The 26,426-nt window shown below is 35.7% G+C and overlaps 1 protein-coding gene across 2 annotated transcripts in view; it reads left to right on the top strand.

The window, feature by feature from the left end:
* STAM2 (signal transducing adaptor molecule 2) overlaps nucleotides 1-26,212 on the top strand; it is a 46,771-nt gene extending 20,559 nt beyond the window's left edge. Inside the window, exons 5-14 of one of the 2 annotated variants that reach the window (XM_032410469.1) lie at nucleotides 587-733; nucleotides 2,229-2,298; nucleotides 2,884-3,070; nucleotides 10,415-10,509; nucleotides 12,979-13,061; nucleotides 13,202-13,289; nucleotides 14,286-14,340; nucleotides 18,553-18,706; nucleotides 21,374-21,543; nucleotides 23,112-26,212. In XM_032410469.1, coding sequence (XP_032266360.1) covers nucleotides 587-733; nucleotides 2,229-2,298; nucleotides 2,884-3,070; nucleotides 10,415-10,509; nucleotides 12,979-13,061; nucleotides 13,202-13,289; nucleotides 14,286-14,340; nucleotides 18,553-18,706; nucleotides 21,374-21,543; nucleotides 23,112-23,340 — 1,278 coding nt within the window. In that variant the 3' untranslated portion in view covers nucleotides 23,341-26,212. The remainder of the gene's footprint in view (nucleotides 1-586; nucleotides 734-2,228; nucleotides 2,299-2,883; nucleotides 3,071-10,414; nucleotides 10,510-12,978; nucleotides 13,062-13,201; nucleotides 13,290-14,285; nucleotides 14,341-18,552; nucleotides 18,707-21,373; nucleotides 21,544-23,111) is intronic. The other variant, XM_032410478.1, reaches the window with a different exon arrangement.
* Nucleotides 26,213-26,426: the final 214 nt, after the last annotated feature.

Raw genomic sequence — 26,426 nt, forward strand, 5'->3', positions numbered from 1 at the left:
TTAGAGAGAAGAAGTTCAGTAACTTGTCCCAGGTCATGCAGCTAGTACTTGGCACAGCTGAAGTTCAGATCCAGGTTTCTAGAACTTCAGAGTCCAAACCAACCACTCGGCTGTACTGATTCACACTAGAGATGGCAAGCAAAGAGGACCTTTATTTTAGAGCAGGGTTGGGGGTGCTTCACAATAGGGTTTCTGTTACTGATTTCTTTGGGATAGAAACTCTGAAGCTTCTCTTGCTATTAGTGGCAAAAATCCAGGAATTTTAGTTTAGTTGATATAAAAAGCTTAATCTGATATTGAGCATATTAAAAAAAAAAAATAGAAGAAATAACCTCTGAGTATAAAAGATCTGTTGTCATTATAGTAAGAGTTAGAAATTGATGTTAAAAGGGTAATTTTACAAGAAACAACTCTATCTTAAAATGAAAACAGGCATTTATCAAGCACTCATCTAGGCTAGGGATTGATTGGTGGACTTTTGTTGATGTTTGTATAATTAAAGAGAATTTTGGTGATAATCTGTTAAATAATTCAAGTACTTACTTTAACCATAGTTTTATTTCTTTCTTTGCCTTGCCTTTAAAAGGCTCATCCTAAAGTATGTGAAAAACTGAAGTCTTTAATGGTGGAATGGTCAGAAGAGTTTCAGAAGGATCCTCAGTTTAGTCTAATATCTGCAACTATTAAATCTATGAAGGAAGAAGGAATTACCTTTCCTCCAGTAGGTTCTCAGGTAAGAGATTCATTTAGATCCGTGGTTGACCTTACACTATTTTGAAGGTATGTATCTTATATAAAAACTAGGCCAGGTCTATCGTAATCATCCCTTCCCACCTCTCCTCTCCAGGTGCCTGAGATAGTGCCTTATATTTAGTAGATGTTCTAATTGTTGAGTGAATTTCTTCTATATATCAGAACTTTGAGAAGTGAATCAGCCATAAATAATCTGTTTAAGGCTAGAGTCATGCAAAAGGCATAGATGTATGAGGGAGCCCTTATGTTTAAGAAATTTATAGTAAATGTGGAGGGTAGCTATATACATGGGAAAAATAACTAAATTGTAAGTGACACATATGGATGAGGGAGGGGTAACAAAGACTAGATGCCAGAAGAGAGAGGTAACTACAGACTGGGATGGTAAAGAGGTAGAATTTTTAGACTGGAATGTATTCCAATAGATAGGATGGAGGAGGTCCTATTGGGGAAGGAATGCTATGAACAAATTCATGGAATTGAGAAACCTCAAGACCTGTTTGTTGAAGAGTGAATTTGCGTGGAGTGAATGGCTTACATATAGATGAGTGGAACTATAAGACTAGAAATTTATTTGAGGAGGTAGGGAATAGCTTTAGTAGGACGGGGGGGAGGTAGGGATAATGAGTCACAGAGTGGGCTATTTAAGTGTGGGAGAAGAACGCTATCTTGAGTTTTGCTTCGGTGCCTCTTGCCTTCCACTTCATATTAGGATACGGGCTAGGGAAAGAAACTAAGAGGGCGAGAAATGTATATTTTATTTTAATTTAGACTGTAGACTAAAGAGACAGAAAGAATTTTTAGAGTTGACCAGAACTAAGAGGATTTGGGGACAAAAACCTTACAAGTAATGAAAGCAAGCATTTTTCTGCTCTGTCTTCGTGTGTCAAAAACCCGTGTTTAAAGAACTGGTTGATGGTTCAGAATCCTGGACATCTCTGTCTTGCATGCCTTTAAATTTAAACATGACCTTCCTAAGTCCTCTACTGTGCCTGAAGAAGCACCAAGATTCAAGTACAATGAGTACTAAATGAGAGCTTAACGTGTATTCCTAGAACTGCACCCGTTGTCTCTGTCCGCCCTCTCTCTTCAGTAATTATCATGGTTTCTCGCTGCCGCTTCTTGTGGAGCTTGATGCCCCTCACTGAATAAGAGACCTTGGACAGTTGACATCAGGGAAGTACAATCAGGAGAGATTCGTATTTAAGTACTTTCTGTATGCCATGTTCTGTATCAGATACTAAGATGGATGCAGAATGTAAGCCAGTTGGTGCCCTTTGTGAGTTTATAATGTTTTCTTGAAAATTCTGATGTTTTGTTTTAGTATTTGAAAACTGCTACTTAAAATTTTTACAAAGAACTTCACTTTTAAAAGAAACTCGTTAGTTTTTAAAAAATTAACATGTGTGAGTAATTATAGAGCTTGTGTTTTCTTTGAAACGGTGGCTGTGTTCATTTTACTCATACATTTACAGACTGTGTCATCTGCTGCCAAGAATGGTACATCATCGAACAAAAACAAAGAAGATGAAGACATAGCTAAAGGTAAATGCTCAAGCATGTGTAATTTAGTGTTGCTTAAAACATCCTTGCCAGAACAATTTATTTAAATAAAAATTATAATCAAACTGGGTATACTTTTAGTATTTTACCTCAAATCTAGTAGGGTCTGAAAAGTAAGGAAAACAATTGATATGATACAATATTGATTTAATTCATAATCCTTGTCAGTAATATGTATTTAATGTCCTACCTTTGAAGAGATTTCATTTCACCTTTTCTTTAATGCCAAAGTTATGAGTCAAGCACAGAAATATGTTCACGGCTTGTCCTATATGGAAAGCTACCCATATTATAATGTCACAATCTGTTTGCTATAAAAATAATAGCTGCTGTATATGACAGACTGTGATAATAAGGAATGAGCAAAAACTTTATTTAAAAAAAAAAAAAGTCATGATTTTCTGCCCTGTCCTCCCACGTCCCAAGAAAGTTAACTATTTAGCATTTAACTGGACAAATAAAATACTCACTTCATTTATTCTTATTAAGTATTACATTATTAAACTTTAAAAAAATCAGAATTAATTCTGGCTTCTTCGTTTTTTGCATTTCAATTTTTCAAATTAGCTATTGAATTATCATTGCAAGAACAGAAGCAGCAGCATGCAGAAACAAAATCCTTATATCCATCTGCAGAAATTCAGTTAAATAATAAAGTTGCAAGGAAAGTGAGAGCTTTATATGATTTTGAAGCTGTTGAGGACAATGAACTCACCTTTAAACATGGTGAAATTATTATTGTTTTGGATGACAGGTAAGTTTTATATCTTTATTTCTGGAATATTTTGAAGTTATTAAGTATAATATTCTTTATTTAGAATCCTGGATATTCAGGTCTTTGACTTTGGTGTATTTAAATCATAATAGAGCCTTTTCATACCTTAATTTTTTTCTAAAATAAAAGTTAGACTAGGTGATATGAATTCCTTATTTTGTTAAATTTGGTAGTATTTTTTATATCTTGGATAAAAGATGTATTAAATAATGTTGCTTATCACAGTTGCGAAGCATAAATATTTCATCATCTGAATACATTTACATTGGGGAGTTGTGTATATCAAAATTACTGGCAAAGAAAAACAGCCTTTAGGAAGAAATACAGCTATATTATTATTATTTTTTTTTTTTTTAAGAGCGGGAGAGAGGGAGAGGAAGGGAGTAGGTAGAGAATCTCAAGCTGACTCCACGCTCAGCTCAAAGCCCAATGGTGGGCTTGAGTTCACAACCCCGGGGATCAAGACCTGAGCTGAAACCAAGAGTCGGATGCTTAACCAATTGAGCCACCCAGGCGCCCCAGCTATATTATCTGATAAAAGCAACCAAAAGCTACGCTCAGTTCTTCCCCAATTCTTAACTTGCTACTCTTCCTCACAATTTCTCTATCATTTAAAGTTATAGTAAAGAATAGATCTATTGTACATCTGAAGCTAATATAATGTTGTATGCCAACTACACTTCAACTTTTAAAAAAAGGATAGATCTGTCTCTATTGGGCCTAATTCTATTTTTTACTTTGGTTTTAAAAGAAGTTGATGAAATTTAGCAAGGGTGACTCCTAACAGCTTGTTGCTGTGAACAGAGATTGCAGATGCATTTGGTATCTGTTATAAATAACTTAGTAAGGATATATTAGTCTGGTGCGTTTTTAAATGAGTAGATACACAAAATGGTTTTACTTCCCCGCAGTGAATAGTTACTAAGAAAATGTTATGTAATAGGCTCTGTTTATATAAAAAATGAATGAGGACACAGTTCTGTCTTCTAAAATCTAGACTAACTGGAGTTAAAATTTCTGTAGATATTTGTATGGAATACAGGTTGTGAATGCCATGAAAGAGGTAATGTTGGGGTCCAGCAGCGACCAGATTTGTACCAGGTACAGCATCTGGGAAAGAAGGCTTAACCAGGGGGTTCATTTCAGGTGAACTTTGGTTTTGATGGGATAGGAAAAATTTTGCAAGAAATTGAGAATAAGAAAAAGAAGGTCTCTTAGACAGTCAAGAAAGTAATCATTTTTCTTCTTTAAATTTTTTTTTTTTTTAAATAGTCATTCGGAGTGGAACACATCCCTGAATGAGAGTAAATAAATATTAAGGTGCAGAAGTAGTTCAGTAGACTGAACACAGAGTCTGAAATGTCAGGCTTCTTAGTGTAGTTTTAGTTAGAATATTTACAAAAGAACTTAGGCTTATACTTCAGGTACTCCTATACAAGTAGAAAATTGAATTTGTGAAGTCAATAGAGACTAAACTACAATATGAGTAGTTTTTGCTCTAAGATTCAAATTTTGAGTGTTTTATGTAGTGAGAAAATATTCTAAAATAAATTGCTGTTTGGAGCTCCTGGGTGGTGCAGTTGGTTGAGCATCTGATTCTTGATTTCGGCTCAGGTTGTGATCTTAGGGTCCTGAGTTCCAGCCCCAAGTCAGGCTCTGTGCTCACTGTGGAGTCTGCTTCAGATTCTCTCTTCCTCTCCCTCTGCCCCTCCCACTCATGCACACTCTCTTGCGCACTCCCCCACTCCCCGCTGTCTCTAAAATAAATAAGTCTTTAAAAAAATAAACTAAATTGCTACTTACAAGTAAGTAAGTAAGTAGAGTACTGATTAATGGCACAGGTACTTTATCACTTATCTTCAGCAGCCCTGTACCACCCTGTGTTTTGATAACTCAAATCTCTGACTTTTTCTTTTGTACCTGTTGTGAGTACTGAATGTATCCCTTGACATCATTGATGTTCACGTGGCACTGTACTCTTACTGCAGTCTACAGGCTTGCAGTGAGTAAAGGGTTATGTTGCTGTGCTACATGTGTCTTTCCACACATGTTTAAGCACAAAGTCATTTAACAACGTAGACTCATATAAAAGTATTTTCAGTTGAGACTTAACACTGCAAAAGAGAACTTTTTTCTTTATAACTTCTAGGAGAATTCAACATGAATATGATGGAATATGTAGATTGATTGCTGTCATTTTAATGATAGGATACCTCAATCTTAAAGTTCCATGGATATGCTCATTAATACCCGTAGGTTAAATGTTGTCATTCTGGGTGATGGATTATCACTGGCAAGATTTTTAAGCACAAATGCAAACTTGGGTCCTAAAGTTAAATGGCAGTCTTCAGTTAAAGAGATCATCTAGGTGATCCAGAATATGACTGTATTCATTGTTTTTATATTGCTGTGGAAATGAAAGCACAAAATTAAAATTTTCATATGTAGAATTTGAAGTGCCTTGAAGATACATCATTCTTGGACCTCAGCTTAAGAAACACAGAACTAATAGAAAAGGCACACATTTCTTATTAACAGAATATACCAAAAAAAGAAAAAACAAAACCACCTTTTGACTTTCTACATTTTTAGCTTTATCTCACCACTCCTCGTTTGTTCTTTATGTACTCTTTCAAATAATCAAGTAGGATTGGCTCCCTAAATTAAAAAATAGGTTTTTTTTTTTTTTTTTTTTTTTAAAGATTTTATTTATTTATTTGACAGAGAGAGAGATAGCGAGAGCAGGAACACAAGCAGGGGGAGTGGGAGAGGGAGAAGCAGGCTTCCTGCTGAGCAGGGAGCCCGATGTGGGACTCGATCCCAGGACCCTGGGATCATGACCTGAGCCGAAGGCAGACGCTTAACGACTGAGCCACCCAGGCGCCCTAAAAAATAGGTATTTTAAGGAAACAACCCCCCACAAGATTACCAAGATTTCCAGGTTTACTATTTGTATGTTTGTGGTTTTTCACATGATTATCATATCCATAAAAAAGGCATCAGTTAATCTTCAGCCACTGTCATTACAAAAGTCAGCAAAGGGGCCCCTGGGTGGCTCAGTCGGTAAAGTGTCTGGCTTGTGATTTCAGCTCAGGTCATGATCTCATGGTTTGTGGTATTGAGCTCCACGTCATACTCCCCACTTAGTGGGGAGTCTGCTTGGAATTCTCTTGGAGAATCTCCCTCTCTCTCTCTCTCTCTCTCTCTCAAATAAATAAATAAATCTTAAAAAAACAGAAGTCAGCAAATAGGTTGTTTTATTTGAGAAGTCAGTAGCCTAAAAGACTCAGGTTTTCATTTATTTTGAGACCTAATGGCAGCAGAGCAGATGTCATTTATATTTCCATAGCCCTAATTTCCTTTTCTTCCTAGCAAATGCCAGTTTAATCCAAAACCCATGTAGATTTCACGTCTTCTGAGCAGCCTTTACTCTCTGTCGTTAGTTTCCCATAGTTAGAAGTTCTTTCTCTGTGCTGCTATAGCTCCCTGCACATAATAGCATTGCTCGTACTGTACTGCAGTCACATCTCTACATATGTCTCTCTGGCTATATGATTCTGAAGAGGGTCAGCACTTCCTTGGGTGGGAGGAAGGGGGAAGGAGAAAACAAATCCCACAAGGTAAAGCAAGGTAACATGTTCTTAGTTGGTACAGGACGGTTGAAAAATACCGCACTAGATTTTCATTCTTGAGGGCAGAAACTGTCTCCATTAGCTTTGTAACTTCAGTGTTTAACCTGATGTCACTTGGCCCCTCTTTGGTAGGCTTTCATAAGTGTTAGCTGTATAATCAGTTAATTGATAGTAAAGTTTCTGTCTTTATCACTTTTCACTCACTTCAGCTGTGATTTATTCTTTTTCTTAATATAAAAAGCTCTAAATATAAATGCTGTATTTAATTATCAAACAATTTATGTAAAATTATAGTGCTGAATTGCCTTAATTTAGAAATTTAAAATTGAACAGTACTTTGTGTCATTAACATTCCAAAGGATCAACAGATTGTCCATGGAGAGAATGTAGATAGAGCTGGATTAGGGCTAGGAAGGAGTCGTCATGCTTTGACATGGCATTTGGTTGTTTTGCCTACTTTTATGCTTCATCAGGGAGTTTGTAGTAGTGGTTGGGAGGGAAATAATCTTACATTAGTAGGACCACTGGAGAAGGCTACAGATAAAATTGTTGATAGGTTCAAATAAAACCCACGTGTCCATTTCACAGATTGGGTTTTCTGGTTTTATATAAAAATTCCTCTGAGTTCAGCTGTCCTTTTTAAAATGGAATGTTTAATTTAAAAAAGCACGTAAGAGAATTTCTCATTTTATATAGATATCTGCAGACATAAGAATTGTCAATACATCAATTATTTTCTGGTTTTAAGAATTTGGGTGATATATAGCTCACATCTTTGTGGTACTTTTTAAATGAAATGATGTTTCAGAGTCCTAGGAGTTAATTCATCCTGAAGTTTCATTTTTAGGAATGTCTATTCAATAAGTCAAATTTTTGGAAAGGAATAGACAAAATTATCATTTCTAGATTCTATGATTTTCCATATGGAAGATCCAAGGGACTCAATGGACAAACTATTAAAATTGGTAAGAGTTCATCAGGGTTGTTGGATACAAGCTCAACATACAAAAATCAGTGGGTATTTTAATCACAGCTCTTTAGAAAATGTAATAGAAAAAAATTGCCATTCTCATTAGTAATAATTATAAATGATCTAGGGATAAATCTAATAAAGATATGTGAGGACTTTATGGAGAAAGTTACAGAATTCTTTGAAAGATATAAAGAAATATAAGTATATATAGTATGTTTATTTTTTTAAGATTTATTTATTTGAGAGAGAGCACGAGCAGGACGGGCAGAGGGAAAGGGGGAGAGAACCCCAAGCCGACTCTGTGCTGAGTGTGGAGCCCATTACGGGACTGGATCCCAGGACCCTGAGATCATGACCTGAGCTGAAACCAAGAGTCAGATGCTCAACTGAATGCACCACCCAGGCGCCCCTCAAATATATTAAATATAAATGGAGGGAGATACCGTATTCATGGTGAAGAAAACTTTAATGTTGTAAAGATTTCATTTTTCCCATATTAATGCATAAATTCAGTGCATTTCTAATTAAAATCCCAATAGGACTTATTTTCAGAGACCTTGAAAACGTTTTAATTTTAACATTAATATGGAAATATGAAAGTATGCAAGAGAAGGTACTTTCCCTGCCAAGTATCAAGGCCTATTAATAAGCTGTAGTAAATAAGTATATAGATAGTTCAACAGAATGGAATCCAGATCCATCTGCCCATGAACAGATAGCAGCCTGCTGTTTGAAAGATAGGATATCCTAAATCAGTAGAAAAAACGATGTACTATTCAGTAAATTTTTGCCGGGATGAATGGCTCTTTATACAGTACAAATAAAACTTTGATTCAGTTTCACGTAGTACATATGGTTTCATTTCAAATGAATTAAAAAACATGGGGTGGGGTGCCTGGGTGGCTCAGTCGATTAAGCCTCCAACTCTTGGTTTCTGCTTAGGTCATGATCTAAGGATTGTGGGATCGAGCTCTGTGTGTCAGGCTCCACGCTCAATGCAGAGTCTGCTTGAGATTCTCTTTCCCTCTCCCTCTGCCCCTCCCCGTGCTTGCACACACATGCACTCTCTGTCTCTAAAATAAATGAATCTTTAAGAAAAAAAGAAGACTTAAACATGGGGTAGAGATAAGAAAGAAAACCTAAAACTATTAAGTATATTAGAAAACAGATTTGGGAGTTTAGGGATAGAGAAAGATTTCTTTTTTTTTTTTTTTTTAAGATTTTTATTTATTTATTTGACAGAGACAGAGATAGCGAGAGCAGGAACACAAGCAGGGGGAGTGGGAGAGGGAGAAGCAGGCTTCCTGCTGAGCGGGGAGCCCAGTGTGGGACTCGATCCCAGGACCCTGAGATCATGACCTGAGCCGAAGGCAGACGCTTAACAACGGAGCCACCCAGGCACCCGAGAAAGATTTCTTTTATATAAACCATAAAAGAATGCTAAAATTTGATTACATGGAACAAAAAACACCATGCAGTAAAAGAAACTATGAACATATGTTAAAAGACAAGTGACAGTTTGAGAGAAGGTATTTGCATGATTCAGACAAACAGTTGCTATCCAGAATATATAAAGAACTACAGATCCATGAAAAGAGATAAATAGCCCAGTGGAAAAGAAAAGTGGACAGAAAACATGAACGAGTAGTTCATAGAAGAGGCATTCTGAATGACCGGCAAAACATGTGGATGCTCAGGAAGTGCAAATGAGCATAGCCTTGAGATATGATCTCTCTCCTGTCTGATATCAAGTGTTGCTTGGACAGTTAACAAGCATGAGGGAAAATGACATTCTCACATGCTGCTGAGGGAAGGAAGATGGTGCATTGCCATAAGCACTTAAAAAGACTATTTGGCAGTATTTGGTAAAATGGAAAATGTTTTTATCCTGAGGCCCAGCAAGTCCACATCTGTGAGTAACCTAAAGTATTGTTGCTTGTGTGCCCTAGAATCTAGAATAATCATTACACCAGTCTTTATAAAGTGAAAGACTGGAAATATTTAAGTGTCCATCTGTATGGGGATGGATAAATCAAATATGCTGTATTCGGATGATGGGTCTTTAAAAGGGATAAACAAGGGGCGCCTGGGTGGCTCAGTTGGTAAAGTGGCTGTCTTCGGCTCAGGTCATGCTCCCAGGGTCCTGGGATCGAGCCCCACATCGGGCTCCTTGCTCCACAGGAATCCTGCTTCTCCCTCTCCCACTCCTCCTGCTTGTGTTCCCTCTCTTGCTGTGTCTCTCTCCGTCAAATAAATGAATAAAATCTTTTAAAAAAAAAAGGGATAAACAAGATATGAAAATATTAACATATAAAATGTAAAAATCTATAATGATTAATATATATATATATATATAAACTTTGCCATAGGTGTATGTAAACAAATAAAAATACACTCATAGGAAGGCTACATACCAGCTTTAGGTAATGGTTTGGTAGGTTGGATGTGGGGTTGGGACTTGGGGTTGTTGATAATTTTTTTTTAAAGCCCCAAATCAGCTATGACTTGTTAATTCGTTCTAAATTTAAATACGGGAATGTGGATGTTTGCTTTATTTGTGGTTTTCTGTATCTTTTATTAAGAACTGCTTTTAAATATAGTTGGATATGAACTAGTATTTTCAGAGTAGGCTAAATTTAATTTTTATTTTAATTCCTCTTGCTGCTAATGTACTTGAAATGTAGAAGAACAAATGACATTTTTGTACTGTATTTTCAGTGATGCCAATTGGTGGAAAGGAGAAAATCACAGAGGAATAGGACTCTTCCCATCTAATTTTGTAACAACTAATTTAAACATAGAGTCTGAGGCAGGTAAGTTAAATTTTAGGGAAGATTAAATCTATTAAAGTTTTTTACACTTGAGTTTTATGGTTCAGTTTTGTTATTTTTTTATTGTTGTTTTTTTAAGTAATTTCTATGCCCAACATGGGACTCGAACTCATGACCCTGAGATCAAGAGTCACATGCTCTACTGACTGAACCAGCCAGGTGCCCTCGTTCAATTTTGAATATAAAGTAGATTGGCATTTTACTCTGTTTTAAATTATTTATAGACAGTACAGTTTAATTTCTTACCAAATTAAAGGGTTAACTTATTCCAAGTCAATTCCAAGAATTAATTTTTTTATGATTTTATTTTAAACTCTGAGAATTAATGTGCATAATTCCATAAAAGGCATAAAACAATCTGTGATGACCATGTAGATATTTAATTCAACCTAATTATGGTTTAAGAGGCAGTTTGAATCTTCAGTATAAAGAATATTGGTTTTATTCATCACTGAACCACAGTACCAAAGGGAGTAGGTGGCGGGGTGGGGGCTGGTTGACAAGTGCCAAGTGTGATTACAAGGGTTAGGAGTACTCCTAAATTTTAAATTTTTCCTCACCTTGGTTTGATCCTAGGGAACTTGAAGCAATAATAAAACAGTATAATTAAGACAGTGGGTTCCTGCTTCAGATCTTCTGCTGTCAACCATGCAGAGAAAGCTTCCATTTGTTATGCAGGCAGAAAGGTGGGGGTTGCTGAGTGTAAAGAACAGCTAATAGTATTACTAATGATGCTCATGATCGGAAATAATATAGTTCACTGGTGTTTGAGTATTCATTTATCAGGTATTTTGCAAAGTCATTGGCTTGCACTATTTCATTTAATCCTCATAACTCTTGAGATAGGTTTTTCTGTTACCCCATTTTACAGATAAGGAAACTGAGGCTGAGGGTTTATGTGGCTAGTAGGTGATAGAGCCATGATTCTGAAGTCAGCCAGTCTGCTCTTAGATGTACTTATACTGACTTACTGCAGGACATGTCAGTGCTAGTTTGTATTATCAGTGTTAGAGAAAAAACTTAAATTGTGAAAGCTTTGTGCATTGTGGGGAACATCTTTGTATGGGTGGACTGAGGCATTCAGTTAAAGTAAACTTGAGAGACTTAAAGACTCATTTAAAGACTGAGTACCTTGCCAGTATTTATACTTTTTATTCCTCTAGTCTGACTCTCTAAGTAGTTGTGAAAGTTGGAGACGCTGTTTTTAATAACTTCGTAAGACCATGCTCAGGGGATCCTTTATAGAAATTACCCCTTGGGATAGGCTAGAGCACCTGAGCTGTGGTTTTAAAAGTAAAAACTATTCTGGCTTTTCAGTATATCCTCATGTTATGTTGAGCTCTGCTCCTTAGGACCTGTTTGAAAGTTAGCCAAATATTTGAAGTAAGTGGCTAACTGTTGGGACTTGAAAATCCTTTGGTTATAGAGTTTTTTTTTCCTGAGGGGTATACATTTTATTGGAAACCTTAAGTACTTTTCAGACAGAACACGATGTCTTCATTGAAGGCTCTCACGTGGCCTGGAGAGCAAACAGATTTTTGGATTAGAGGCAAGGTAGATTTTTATTGTAATTTTATTTTTTATCAAAATTTACTTTATTAAAATATAGTACATTACAGCAACACGCCAGTGAACATTAAATTGTTTTCTGGATATGTACATTTATAAATTATTTTTCAACCTGTTTATGAAAGGTGGGGTTTTTTTGTTTTCTGTTGCTTTAAAACTATTAATCAAAGTTAGGTTGAAATTGAGTATTTTTTTTTTTTTCATTTTGAAGATGAAATCGAGTATTTTTTTGTTCATTTGGGAAATATTTTTTTTTTAAGATTTTTTATTTATTTATTTGACAGAGAGAGACACAGTGAGAGAGGGAACACAAACAGGGGAAGTAGGAGAGGGAGAAGCAGGCTTCCTGCTGAGCAGGGAGCCCGATGCGGGGCGGGATCCCAGGACCCCGGGATCATGACCTGAGCCCCAGGTAGACGCTTACGACTGAGCCACCCAGGCACGCCTTGGGAAATACATTTTTATAGCAAGGAAAGTGTAGAAGGAGCTCATATATTTAACTCTGAATTTAGCTGTTCAGATTACACTCTACTGTCTTATATATTCACCCTAGTGGTAACACTCAGTTTTTCAGAAAATGCGTAGAATGACAGTTCCCGTTAATATTGCTCACTTGTTCCACTAGAAGGTAAGTTCCATCAAGGCAGAGATTCTTGCTGTTTTATTCACTGATGTATTTCCAATGCCTGGCACATAGTAAGGGCTAATAAATGTTTGTGGTATGAATGAATGAACATATGTAATAACGTATATTAATTATGAAATGTGATGACTAAAGGGTTTCCTTTTTTTTCTTACGGATAATCACAGGCTACTTACATATTAGTGACTAAAATACCAAAGTAAATGCTGAGGAACTTAAAGTTTACTTTGTTTCCATAGCAGCTGTGGACAAATTGAATGTAATTGATGATGAGGAGGAGGAAATTAAGAAATCAGAGCCTGAGCCTGTTTATATAGATGAGGTAGAGTTTTTCTTTTGTTTAATAGTTAAACTATCAATACTTTTAAAATCTATTATCCTTGAGAATGCTTGGAAAGAGTAATTTTTATGGTCATTGAAATGAAAGCTTTTGAGTTTCTAAGTGTCCATTTACTTTTTTAGGATAAGATGGATAGAGCCCTGCAGGTACTCCAGAGTATAGATCCAACAGATTCAAAACCAGACTCCCAAGACCTCTTGGATTTAGAAGGTACTTAGTGAGCCTTAGAGATTACTTTAATGTCATTTAATATTTTAGCTATTTATAATGTCTTAAATGTCTTTCTGCCTTGTGTTTGCTTCTAGAAATTAGAGATCTCTGGTGGGAAACAGACTAGTGTAATAAAATAGTAAACACATAACTTGGAAGATGTTGTTATATAGGAACCTGCCTATCATGTTCAAGAAGGAAGTCTTTATTTTTCTGTAAGCCCACTAGTGATATTGGCTGAAGAGAGTTGCAATCCAAAAAAGGACAGAATTAAGAATAAGAGCGTATTAAATTAATTGAGTCAAAGTGTTAGAAATTCTTATTTTTCTTATAATTCTCTTGTATCATGATTTTAAAGGGCAAAATTACACATGATCGGTGTTAACTTTGTAATATAGTCATTTGATGCATGCTGATATGTCCTTTCAATCCCCAAGAAATTTGAAACAAATGTTTTTTTGCCTTTTTTTAATCCTTTGGGAGAAAAATCTCTGATAAATGGATAAATCTTAAATCTTTTTATAGAAGAAACTGGTTATGAATACAGGATACTACACTATTCATTTTATCAGTGTTTACATTTGGAAATAACACAAAATATTTAATTTTAAAATGGCTTAGGTCCTTGAAAAATGTTCGTATGTAATCTGTACACAATTATATATTTTATATACTGTGACTCAAGTTCATTTACTTAGCTAATAATAGTTTTCTAGGTTTTGCGATAGCTCCAGATTCACAGTCGTAAACTTAGTACTTCAGAGAACATGGTCAGATTTCTCTTTTGATTTTGATTTTGCCTTTGGTCACAGATATTAATATTGGTGCTGAATAGTATTAAAATTAGGTCTTTTATAGTCCTTTCTCTAACATAAACCTCATTTTCTTTGTATTATGCATGGTGTTGCATATCGGTGTGCTCCATTGTTAAAAATTGTTGAAATTGATTTGAACTGGTTTAAGTTTCAAGGTTCAAAATTATTTTTGTATTTACAGATATCTGCCAACAGATGGGCCCAATGATAGATGAAAAACTTGAAGAGATTGATAGGTGAGATTCTTTGTGCAGGGAATAACAAGTATAGTTTTCTTTCTTTCTTTTTTTAAAGATTTTATTTATTTGTTTGAGACAGAGAGCACATGAGCTGGAGGGAGAGGGAGAGAGAATCGAAGCAGACTCTGCACTGAGCACAGAGCCTGATGTGGGGCTCAGTCTTGGGACAGCAAGATCATGACTTGAGCTGAAACCAAGAGTCAGATGCTTAAGCCACCCAGGCACCCCAACAAGTATAGTTTTCTTATGGATTACTTGTTTTTTGGCAGAACTTTAAGAAGTTTTGTGGAACTGTTCAATCTGTTGAAATTGTCTCTCAGTTTCCAGAACTCTTACAAACAAATAGCAAGCTGGTACTTTTTATTTTGGTAGCATTTTTTCCCCTGTGGCAGTATAATATACCTAGAATCATGGGCTCTTGCTATTACGGTACCAGTCTTCATTTTCTTACTTGGGCTGGAACTGAGGGATAATGAGTAATGAGGAATAAAGCTGAATAGAGCACAGAATGAAAACTGGGGTCTTGTTATGTGATGAGAAGTAGTATTTGTAAAACTTTCAAATGAAATTTCCTTGTGTTGGGGCGCCTGGGTGACTCATTCGCTAAGCATCTGCCTTTGGCTCAGGTCATGATCCCAGGGTCCTAGGATCAGGCCCTGCATCGGGCTCCTTGCTCAGCGGGAAGCCTGCTTCTCCCTCTCCCACTCCCCTTGCTTGTGTTCCCTCTCTCACTGTTTCTCTGTCAAATGGATGAATAAAATCTTCAAAAAAAAAAAAAAGAAAAAAAAATTTCCCTTGTGTTTGTGAAGCTAAATCCAATACACATACCTCTCCTCATTTTTCTTCCTTGTATTTCTGTATTTCTCTTGTGTTTTTAATTTCCTTATCCCACATAATCTTACTCTTCCTTAGAAAAAGCAGCAGCACTGAAGGATAGACTCAGCATTTTGAGCTTTTCATTTATTTTTGACTTTTCTGGTTCTTCAGCTTCCTGTTTGAAGTTACAGGGAGAAGCCGTAGTGAATGGAAGACAAGGATAAGGCTTTAGTGTTCCATCATCATCCCTTTCTAGATTCTATTTATTGAACTACTGTATCAAACCTCACAAGAAGATGGGGCACCTGGGCGGCTCAGTCAGTTAAGTGAAATGCGTTGGGCTCAGGTCATGATCCTGGGGTCCTGGGATCGAGCCCCGAATCGGGCTCCCTGCTCAGCGGGAAGCCTGCTTCTCCTTCTGCTCTTCCCCCTGCTTGTTCTCTCTCTCTCTCATACTTTCTGTCAAATAAAATCTTAAAAAAAAAAAAAAAACCCGCACAAGAAGAACAGGAATTACTTTACTTCTATCTGCCTTTGCCAGAGAAGGGTAGTAGCAGCAAGATTTTTTCTAGTCACCGAAGATTATAATCTTTTTCCATAAGATGTTTTTTTATAAATCCTTTATATTTTCTACAGAAATGAAAAACAAATCCCTTTCAAAAATTAATGAAATGAAATGTAGTTTCATATTCTTATTTTGGAGAAAGCATTAAATATCTACATACACATTTACTGTGGTTTCAGTGCAAGGATATTGATGGTCAGTGAAAAATCAAACTGGAAATGATTAGAAAGAAAAACGTCAGTATTACCTTAGGAGTGTGGCTAGGAGTACAATTATTATAAACCTTTCTGGATCTTAAAAATAGTCCATATCCTTTAACCCAGCAAATTCAGGCCCATACTAAATATATAAGGATATATGCAAAGATTTACTTCTTTGAGTATTCTTCACAGTATTATTTATAACAACAAAATTGGAAGTAACTAAAATGTCTTTCAGTGTGAGATTGATTTTTAAGATAAAATTACACTTCTATACATTCTACAGTAAAAAGCATTGTCAATGATAAATATCTATTGACATGGAAAGATACTATACTATGTCATGAAAAAGAGGATATGACAGTATAATCTTATTTTTGTTGATAAAAAGAATATCTTCAAAGAAACAGGTCTAGCGCAGTTAAAAATCAGAGTGACCATTTCTGATACGAGTTAATTTTTTGAGTCACAGCTCACTTGTTAGTTCTTCAATTTGTTTCTGAGTAGGCCAGCTGGCATTTTCTGTTCCATGGCCACTGACTACAGATGCAGCTCCTATTCTGGAAAATGCTTGCTGTTCTTCAGCAAATTTTTATTGACTATTTATTCCTTGTCAAGCATTCCGAAATGAATAAAATACCATTTTTTCCCTTGAATGGGTCATCATCGATTTGTTTTTCCTAATAAGAAAAACAACTTTGCTGTCAGAAAAAAAAATTTACATTTATTTTCTGTCGTCATTGTTTGGAATGAGATTTTTTAGCATTTATCACACTAAGAAATTATATTGGGCAAACATGTAATAGACTCCAAGAAAGTTTAGATAGATGTATTGAAGAGAGATCCATGGTCTGAACTTAACAATGTTTCAGATTATTCTTCTTTTTTTTTCAGATAGTCGCAGGGCTGGATCTCACTATCCTGAGATCATGACCTGAGCCGAAATCAAGAGTCAGATGCTTGACCGATTGAGTCCCTGTTCCAGACTATTCTAATCTTATTTCCTACTGCCCTCCAAAAATCGTTTTCTACCACCTTGATGAAATTGCCCTTTTCATTCTTCCATTGTGTACCCTTCTCATTCCTTTTGCCTGTCTTAATTCACACTGTCCTACTGACCTGACTTAGTCTTCCTTTTTTGCTTGGGCCTATCCATCCTTCCTCAGGTGCCAGTTTAAGTCCCAGCTTCTTCATAAAGCCTTTTCAGTCTGCCACCACCCAAACTAGTCTACTTTTCTAAACTCTTCTGTTCCTTACCTATTTCATATAAATTTGGATTCAATTATATGCCATCTTACATTGCTTGCTGTTTTCCATGTGCTTAGCTTTGTCTCCCTAATAGATTGAAGTCTCTTTGAAGGAGAAAACTACACCTTCTGCTCCATTTTCTTTGTGCTAGTATTGTGTTTGGGCACAGTTCAGTAAAAATTTTTTAATTGTTTTGGGGTTATGTCTCGAATCTTTGAAGGTGATTTCTGCGTTCTGGTGTTTCATCAGTATACTGGGTTATGTGGACCAAATGCCTGTGGTCATTTCTTAGTCACACCTTTGTTAGCATGGACACTAATTTCTGAAGCTTTCTCTGTGGTTTACAAATGATACTCTGAAAATAGAGTTTGACCTGCTTTATATAGTCATACATGCAAGAGAGGAAATAGCACCTTTTTGTTTGTTTCAGACATAACATTATAAAGGAAACATTATAGAGGAAAGGTGACAAGTCTTGATAGGATTCAGCCCAGGTCATTTATTTGGTAGTCCTGTGTCTGGTCGTCGGCCTCTGTTGCTTATCTTTTGAGCCTCTCTGTGTGTATATAAAAAGAGCTACATTTAATAAACAGGCCGTGGGTGCCACATGAAGTGGACATTTAACTGGTATGAACTTGTCAGTTGCAGTGGGAGTTCTTTATTACTCCCCAGGGGAATAGACAAAATTGTACGAAGTCAGAAGGATTTGCTCTGGAGTTCCTTGGGCAAATTTGAAAAATGCTCTTATTTGGATTTGTTATTTATACAACAAAGTATCTGATTTCACTCACCTTCTCAAAAGAAACCAAAAAACAAGAACAATAGGGACTAGTTTATGTTTTCATTGTTTTTATTTGCATTTTCTAGGATAATTATTAAGATTTTTTTCATTTGATTCTTTAATGTACATAAGCAAATGAAAAAGTATGATTTTGTTTATGAGTGTGTGTTTTTATTTCAGTCATATCGTGCTTCAAAGCAGGCTCCTGACCTTGCCTGAGTGCTTTCTTCTACTTAGATTTTAATTAAGGCTTGGGCTCTTCCAAAATTGAGAAATTATTTTGCTTTGTAATTGAGTTTTCAACAGAAGCCTATAATATGTGAAACAGAATTGTCCTAGCACCAAAATTACGAATTGACTGAATTTTTATGAGGTGTGGAAGGGACTTTCCCTAATATTATGAAGTCCTATCAGCCTAGTTATTATGAGAATTAAGGAATTCCTCCTCCCATTTTCCCATGGTGAATATTCTTTCATTGTATATAAAGAACCTTTTAAAATATGAATAGAAAATGTGCTAAATTTAAAAAGTAATTTATGCTCCTAAATGCATGCTTAAAAGCATTGAAGAATATTAAAGTGGTTTTCTTCTCTATCAGGAAGCATTCAGAATTGTCTGAATTGAATGTAAAAGTCTTGGAAGCCCTGGAACTATATAACAAGTTGGTGAATGAAGCACCAGTATATCCAGTCTATTCAAAGCTCCATCCTCCAGCACATTACCCACCTTCATCAGCTGGGGTTCCAATGCAGGTGAGCATATTTTTGAGAACATTTTTCAAAATTAGAAAAAAGTTTTAAATTCAAAAAAATGTTTTAAAGCTTAGTATTAAAATTTCTATGGTCCATGAATAAAATCATAAAATTCATCTTTGATGGTCCAAATATGGGCTAAACAATTAGCATTCACCAGGACAAATTAGATATGGCTATTTTACAAATAATTTTAGTTCATTTTTAACACGAACAAAGAGACCATTAAATAGATGATGGGAGTTCCGGTTCTTCATTTGCTTTTGTAAATATAAAGCATAAATCCTTTAAGTAAAATGTTCAAGTCCTCTAATTTAGGACAGTGCCTGACCTATTGAAAGTCCTCTAGATGAGGTACCGATGCTGTTCCTGTTGCTCAACAAGCAAGATTTAACATTTCTTTTAAAAATTTCTGTCAATGGGGCGCCTGGGTGGTTCAGTGGGTTAAGGGACTGCCTTCGGCTCAGGTTATGATTCCAGGGTCCTGTGATCGAGCCCCGCAAGGGGCTCCCTGCTCCGCGGGAAGCCTGCTTCTCCCTCTCCCACTTCCCCTGCTTGTGTTCCCTCTCTCTCTCTCTCTCTGTCAGTTAAATAAATAAATAAAATCTTAAAAACACAAATAAAAATTTCTGTCAAGATTTCTTTGACTTACATGATTAGTAAAAGGCTTATTAGTTAGTGAACTTCTTTTGTCCTCAGATCATGCTATATATTTTTTCTTTGATGTGACTTAAATTGTTAAGAATTCAAGCACAACAAGGATGTGATGCAGGCCTGTGAGTTCAGGGTCCAGAAGCCATTAATGAATAGCCTCTTTTCCCGGGACTTTACACCTTCTCTGTGCTTCCTGCTGAAGGGAATACTTATATTTATCACTATCAAGTATTCCAAAGCCTTTTTCAAATTTCAGCCAGTTAGCAATTGAATTCAGAATGAATTTGGACGAACAAAATTCATGTTAATTTATGAGAACTGATATGTAAAGGAGTGTGTGAAGGAGACACCAAGGAGAAAAGATAGAATGTGGGTGCATAAGCTAGATGACTTGACACGACATAATTGTTAAGTAAAAAAGAAGAGTTTCTATGGTAACTGTCACATCAGACAAGATGCATTTATCAAATATGCCACGTCCCGAACTTTTGGAAAATGGTGAAAAGAATCATTATATATGAGGGTAGAAAGGATTTCTGGGTGCAAAAGACAGCTGGGGTTTATTCAGTATTGCTTCTGTTTTCAGTGAGTTTATTTGCGGCTACTGTGAAAGTGGAATAAAATAGAAGTGTCTCCTCCATTGAATGATAGAACTGTTATATTTGCTTCTTTGTGTGTCTCTAAAGGGTTATTTGTCATTCCTATGTCAGGTTTTTGTGTTTAGTTGCATACTATTTATAATCTGTTTTGCTAAGCATAACTCAGGTTTCTAAAAAGTTAGCTTTCTGTCTGATTCTTCACATAACTTCTATATATACTATTCATGCATAACAGCATTTGAAATATTCAAAGATCCTATTCTAATTAGAAAAAAAATTCCGTCCTAAAAATGTTGGAGTAACACACCATGAGTTAAATCTGTGAAGTCTACTCAGGAACCCTGCACTGCAGAAGAGGTCCATTCCCAGGCTCAGCCTGTTGTCAGTGGGTTGGTACATGTTGGCCAAGGAGGTGATATGATTGCAACTACCTTAAAGTTGATTTGGCACTTCAGCATGCTAAATTTTCATGTCCATGGTCTTTTTTTTTAAGATTTTATTTATTTAATTTGACAGAGAGAGAACACAAGTGGGGGAGCAGCAGAGGGAGAGGGAGAAGCAGGCTTCCCACTGACCAGGGAGCCTGACATGGGCCTCAATCCCAGGACCCTGACTGAGCCACCTAGGCAGACGCTTAACCGACTGAGCCACCTAGGTGCCCCTCCATGGTCTTTGCTTTACAAATAGCTTTGTTTAAAACTGGAGTGATGATAGTTACTGTATGATACTTAATAAGTGTTTGCATTGTTATATTGGTAGGCAGATAGTAGATCTTGTTCTTAAAGGAGATATTACCCTGAACATTAGGTAGGGCACGTAAAATATCCAAAGAAACTTAGACCATTTTGCTGTTTCCTGAGGATACATCTCCTCTACCAAAAAATCTTCTTTACTTTTTTCCTATTTGTTGTAAAGGCAGAAAATAAAGGAGACCTTGCCAGAGAAGGTCTGCACCCTGCCCTGATACCATTTATTCTTATTCTCCCAAGTTTCATTCTTAGGAAGGAGTTGAATAAGTCATCCTGGGATAGGGGTGAAGAAGGTTGTCATTGTGTTGGTGACTCGAAGTGATGATGGACTGCCCTTCAAGGGAGTATGTAGTTTCCTGGGGCTTTGCAGCAAGACATGTTACTGAGTAATAGGCAACCTGGCTGGATTCCAGCCTGCTGCTTAAAAATATGCCACCTCCTGCAAAATAAAAGAACAATCAAGTAAATCATAAATTTCCATAGATTTGGCACTGTGATTTGGAAGCTCTCCACTTTTTGTACTAGGGTGGATGGATTGGTAGAACCAGATTGCTCCCCAAAGAACTATAACATTTAATTTTATTTAAGTCTCTTGAAGTATTAAATATATTGTTAGATAGGTGTTTGGGAAATCAGTGAGTCAACTTTTTCTCTTTGGTTAATAGACATACCCAGTTCAGTCACATGGTGGAAACTATATGGGTCAAAGCATTCACCAAGTCACTGTTGCCCAAAGCTACAGCCTAGGACCAGATCAGATTGGTCCACTGAGATCTCTGCCTCCAAATGTCAGTTCCTCGGTGACAACACAGCCTGCACAGACTCCATATTTAAGGTAAGTTTTTGGGAGCTGTGTTAATTTTGTAATTATATACACTGAATTTTCACAGAATTTCATGAGAATAAATTGACTTTTCTTTTTATAATAATAATAATTGAGATGAAGTTGTAGAACTTCTCATTCCCAATGCCATGACGTCCATAATGCTCTTAGCTTTACTACCCCTACTAAAATGGTTGCCCAGACATGGCTTATAGTCTGGGTCTCTGGGACAAACTAAAGCTAACTGTTCCTTACAGGGACCAAGCCCATGATACACTTAGCACAGTGCTGTAATCAGCCTAGCAAAGTAGTCCCAGGCATATTTATCTGCATGCACTCCTGAGTATCAAAACTTTACTTGATTCCCAAGTGCATTTGAGCTGTGGAATCTGTGGTCTAATTTTTTTTTTTTTTTTTGGAGAGCGAGAGAGCACTGGAGGGGAGGGGCAGAGGGAGAGAGAGAATCTCAGGTACACTCCATGCTGGGCTTGGAGCCAGATGTGGGGCTCCGTTCACGACCCTGAGATCATGACCTGAGCCTAAATCAAGAGTCTGATGCTTAACTGACTGAGCCACCCAGGCACTCCTGTGGCCTAATTTTTTATACTAACACTTCTGTTCTGAAAATGATTTTTAAATATTGCTTTCTATTAACTGCTTAACCATATAAAATGTTCATTCAATATAGTCATGGTAGATGATCTTTAAGGTTTTCCCACCCAAATTTCATGAGTGTAAATTTTAGATATTATCCAAAAATTAATTAAACCTGTTCACATTGGTGTGTAGTTCAGTTAAAATGTAAAATTTTGTGATTCTGTTTGACACTAGAAATTATGGAGGAAAAAAACTGGAGAGGTATAGACATTAATCCTCATAAACAGTGTATTTGGTATAATTTGAAATTATATATCTTTTTTTAAAAAATGTATGTTATAGTAATTATAGGAATAAGCAGAAGTTCTGCAATTTGGTGTAATTTTTCAACTTGTTTTTTTGTTTTGGTGTAGTGTTAATAAGTAAACTATAGGTCAAGACTATCTTGAGGGTAGATTCAGGGTCCTATGTGGATTACACTGTTCTCCCTGCCTTTATTATTTGTATGTAGAGATTCAGGTTAAGTTACCAGGGGCAGCTTTGAAAGTGCCCTATCAAAGGAAAGTATAGAGCATGTGAGGAAAAGAGGTGGTCTCCGGGCTGGATTGAGAGCTGCGAGAAGGGAGAATACGGTCCGCAGGTGTACTTTGGGTGGTTCTGTGCTCATTGTAGCTGGCCAACGATACCACTGTGAGAAGCACAATCTGCATCTCCTCAAAAGGTTTTTAAATATTTGCAGTAGGAGATTTTGGAGAAAACAAAATTAAATAGGCCTTATAATCTTATCTTTTGTTTCTTTTATGAGTACTTTCTTCTCACCAAATATAAAAATTATATTAACAGTGTTGGACAGTTGGAGTAATTATTATATAAACTTTAAAAGATAAAAAAGGCATTTTTATGGTTTCATGATGACTGATCTCTGATCATGACCTAGATAATGCAAAGTAAATATGGTTTTCTTTTTAAAATTTTGTTTGTAGCACTGGACAAGACACTGTTTCCAACCCTACTTACATGAACCAGAACTCTAACCTTCAGGCAGCTACTGGTACAGCTGCTTATACACAGCAGATGGGGATGTCTGTGGATATGTCATCTTACCAGAACGCTGCTTCCAGTTTGCCACAACTGGCCGGCTTTCCAGTGGCAGTTCCAGCTCATTCAGTTGCACAGCAGCAAACAAATTACCATCAGCAGCCTCTTCTTTAGAACAAACCAAGCATTTTCTTGAAAGCCTTCATATGTGTGTTACTTGACCCTTGTGATTCTAACCTGAAAATATTAAAAGAAAAAAAAATTTTTTTCTCAACTCAAACGAACCATGAATAAATAAAGCACAGAAACTTACTCTGCTAGGCCATGAAAGGACTTTTTCAATCCAGTTTGTTTTAAGTCCAACTTCTGATCAAAGGCAGCTTCAGGTAGCTTCCAGTTAATTTTGTCTTACTTTCAAATCTACACAAATCTGGACACCCAGTAAGTAGCCTTATGACACAAAACAGCATGAGATAGGAGTATTACATTTTTGCTTTAAAGAAACCACTCTTTATCCCTAAAACATCATGATAATTGGGAGAGCACCAAAACCTTTGACTATTTTTTTGTGTCTGCTTATTTTTTTCAGTGTTCGCCACAAACCATTACTTCAAAAGGCGGACTTCTTTTTGGGTGAGCATTTAGCTTGCCAGCATATTTCTTTGGCTCCTTAAATTGCAGTTGTGTTTGCAGTACTGTCAGTTTTGCTCTCTGTTATGTTGAGTAATAATTAGCATATAATTGTCTATAGAAGCAAGAGCAATTTGGAAGGAACAAAAATGTTTTCTGTTATTAACGGGGAAGACCATATAAATGCAGATGTGTGATAAAGCATTTAGCTAGTCCCCTGTCATGCCAGCTGTGGGCTAAGGAATGCCCCACAAAACATTTCCATTCCCTGAAGACAAACATTTTCCTTATAAGGCTCCCTTGTATTTAGAATTGCCACTAATGACCTTCTAAAGTGACTTTGGCCATTCTCTAATGAAAATAATAAGGTCCACTTCTTTTCCTTCCTGAAGTGTGGTGTGCAGAGATGCTGCATTTTCTTTTTACGGATTGCTTGTGAATTTGAGCCATGAGACATTCCTCGTAATTTGATGTGATATATCCCAAGCATGAATAATGAGTGTTTTTTTAATAGATGTGTTGTTTCTTTAAAGAGGTAATTTAAGTACCATTGCTATGCCAGGCTGTTGAGAAATTTGGCCATTCCTTTCAGAGATAATTCTGAGCCTGTGGGATAATAGCAGGCAATGGATTGATAGGGAAGCTATCAAGACAGTTTTTCTGAAGCCTACATTTTATAAATTAGTTTACAGTGCTAATAGATTCCACATACTATAGGAATTAGGTAGTAAACCAGTAGGGATTGTTTTCTCCTAAAAATTCATACACTACTGCATCATCTACCAACTTTCTAGATAACACAAAATAGAAGATGGCGAATATATATGCTTACAGATACACGGTACTTAGACTGGGAAAAAACAAAGGACATAAGTGAAGTTACTTGCCTGGGAGCAAGATTTCTAAATTGTTTTTTAAAGAGAACCCTTAATCTTTCTGCTAAGAATTCATTTGAAGACAGTGCTCTGGAAATTTTTGTCATTTATCTATTTACAGAAATTTAATTACAAGTATGTTCTCTTTTCAAAGAAACTGTGTCCTAAAATAAAATAGTCTATATACTACTTGGTCTACATTTAAAGGAAAAAACAACAGTATTTGAAAGCCCAGTTTCTGTCATTGTCTTATTTCAGATATAAGTAACTGAAAGTGTTTTAACCTTGAATGTCTCATATTCTTTATTTCATCCAGTATTTTCCTTCCATGTGAATTCAATTATACACTTATAAAAAATTCTAAAATGGTACCTTATTTTTTGGGAAATGAATCTTCTATTCTTTAAAGAAAAAACATAAAAAGCATTTATAAAGCTGCTCTTGATAATGTTTGCATATATATCGAAAATCTTACATTTTTCCCTCCCAAACAGTATTTAATAAGGTTATTTTAATGTTTGTGTAAATATTTCATGTATAATTGTGATCTGAATTGTAAAAGCTTAACTCTGCATAAGTCTTTGAACTCGTATAAATACTGCACACCCACTAAATTGGGATCAGCTAATTAGGTTCACCAAATGTAGTTTTGGAATAATATAACATGCGACATGTATATAAATCGTGTATATTGGCATTTATCTGTGAAATTTTATACATCCAGGAGTTTCTTCTCCCTCATAAATTAAAAACAATTTTATTTTGGCCACACTGTATAATGAATTTTGTGTTGCAGCTTGTTAATAGTATAAAAATGTTATTAAATCTGTGTACTAAGATGGTATTTTTGGTGTTAATAGGAAATAACAGGGTTGTTATTTTTCTTTCTTTTCCGTGATCTTATGGGTTGTATTTATTTTAAGACCTCTTTATAATTAAATGTTTTCTGCCAAAGGAATTGTCTAATATCAGATTTCTACATTGGGTTCATACTTGCTGTTTTATAAAAAAAATAAAAATAACTTCTATTTCATATGAAATCTCGGTACATTAGAAAAATTTTCTGAAAATTTATAATAAAATCACTTTTCATCAATGTAGAAAGAATTTCCCTTGGGTGTTAAAACAGAGGAAGCGGGATATGTTCTTATAGTTTGGAAAATGTACAGTCTACCAACATTGTCATATAGTTTGGTAATCTACAAAATTACCTGAACATTAAATAATTATACTATTTATCAATTAGGATTTGAAATTATTTGCAAATACATTGTCATCTGATGTTACTTCAAGTAGTTGATACTTGACCACATAACAAATTTCACTGTACGTTTTAAAGATGATTTAAAGTTTCGCCTTCTGAATTTTTTAAACATTTTGAATGTTAAAAATATTATGGCTTAGGTATTTTTAAAAGTTTCTCAGTAAAAATCATAAGTGTCTAAGTCTTTTGGCTTCTAGGGGAGGATTTACTGAATTGTTATAATGAGAAAGCTCAAGTTATTTTTGTAAGTAATAAATTATAAATAATATAGCACCAATCATGCTTTCTTTTTGTGAGAAGACGTTTTTCTTACTTACTTACATCAGTTTTAGTCAATAAGTAAAGGGAGGACTCAATTCCAGGGATTTAATTTTTTTGTTGTTAGTACAATTTAGTTTCTTTTAGAGATTAAAGATTTAGATTTTTTTTTTAAGTTTTTCCCAGAAGAATTATTCTAATTTTACCAAGCTCAATTTGAGTTAGAGTTTTCT

The sequence above is a fragment of the Phoca vitulina genome, unplaced genomic scaffold (assembly GCF_004348235.1).
Source record: "Phoca vitulina isolate PV1807 unplaced genomic scaffold, GSC_HSeal_1.0 scaffold1, whole genome shotgun sequence".
Taxonomy (NCBI): domain Eukaryota; kingdom Metazoa; phylum Chordata; class Mammalia; order Carnivora; family Phocidae; genus Phoca; species Phoca vitulina.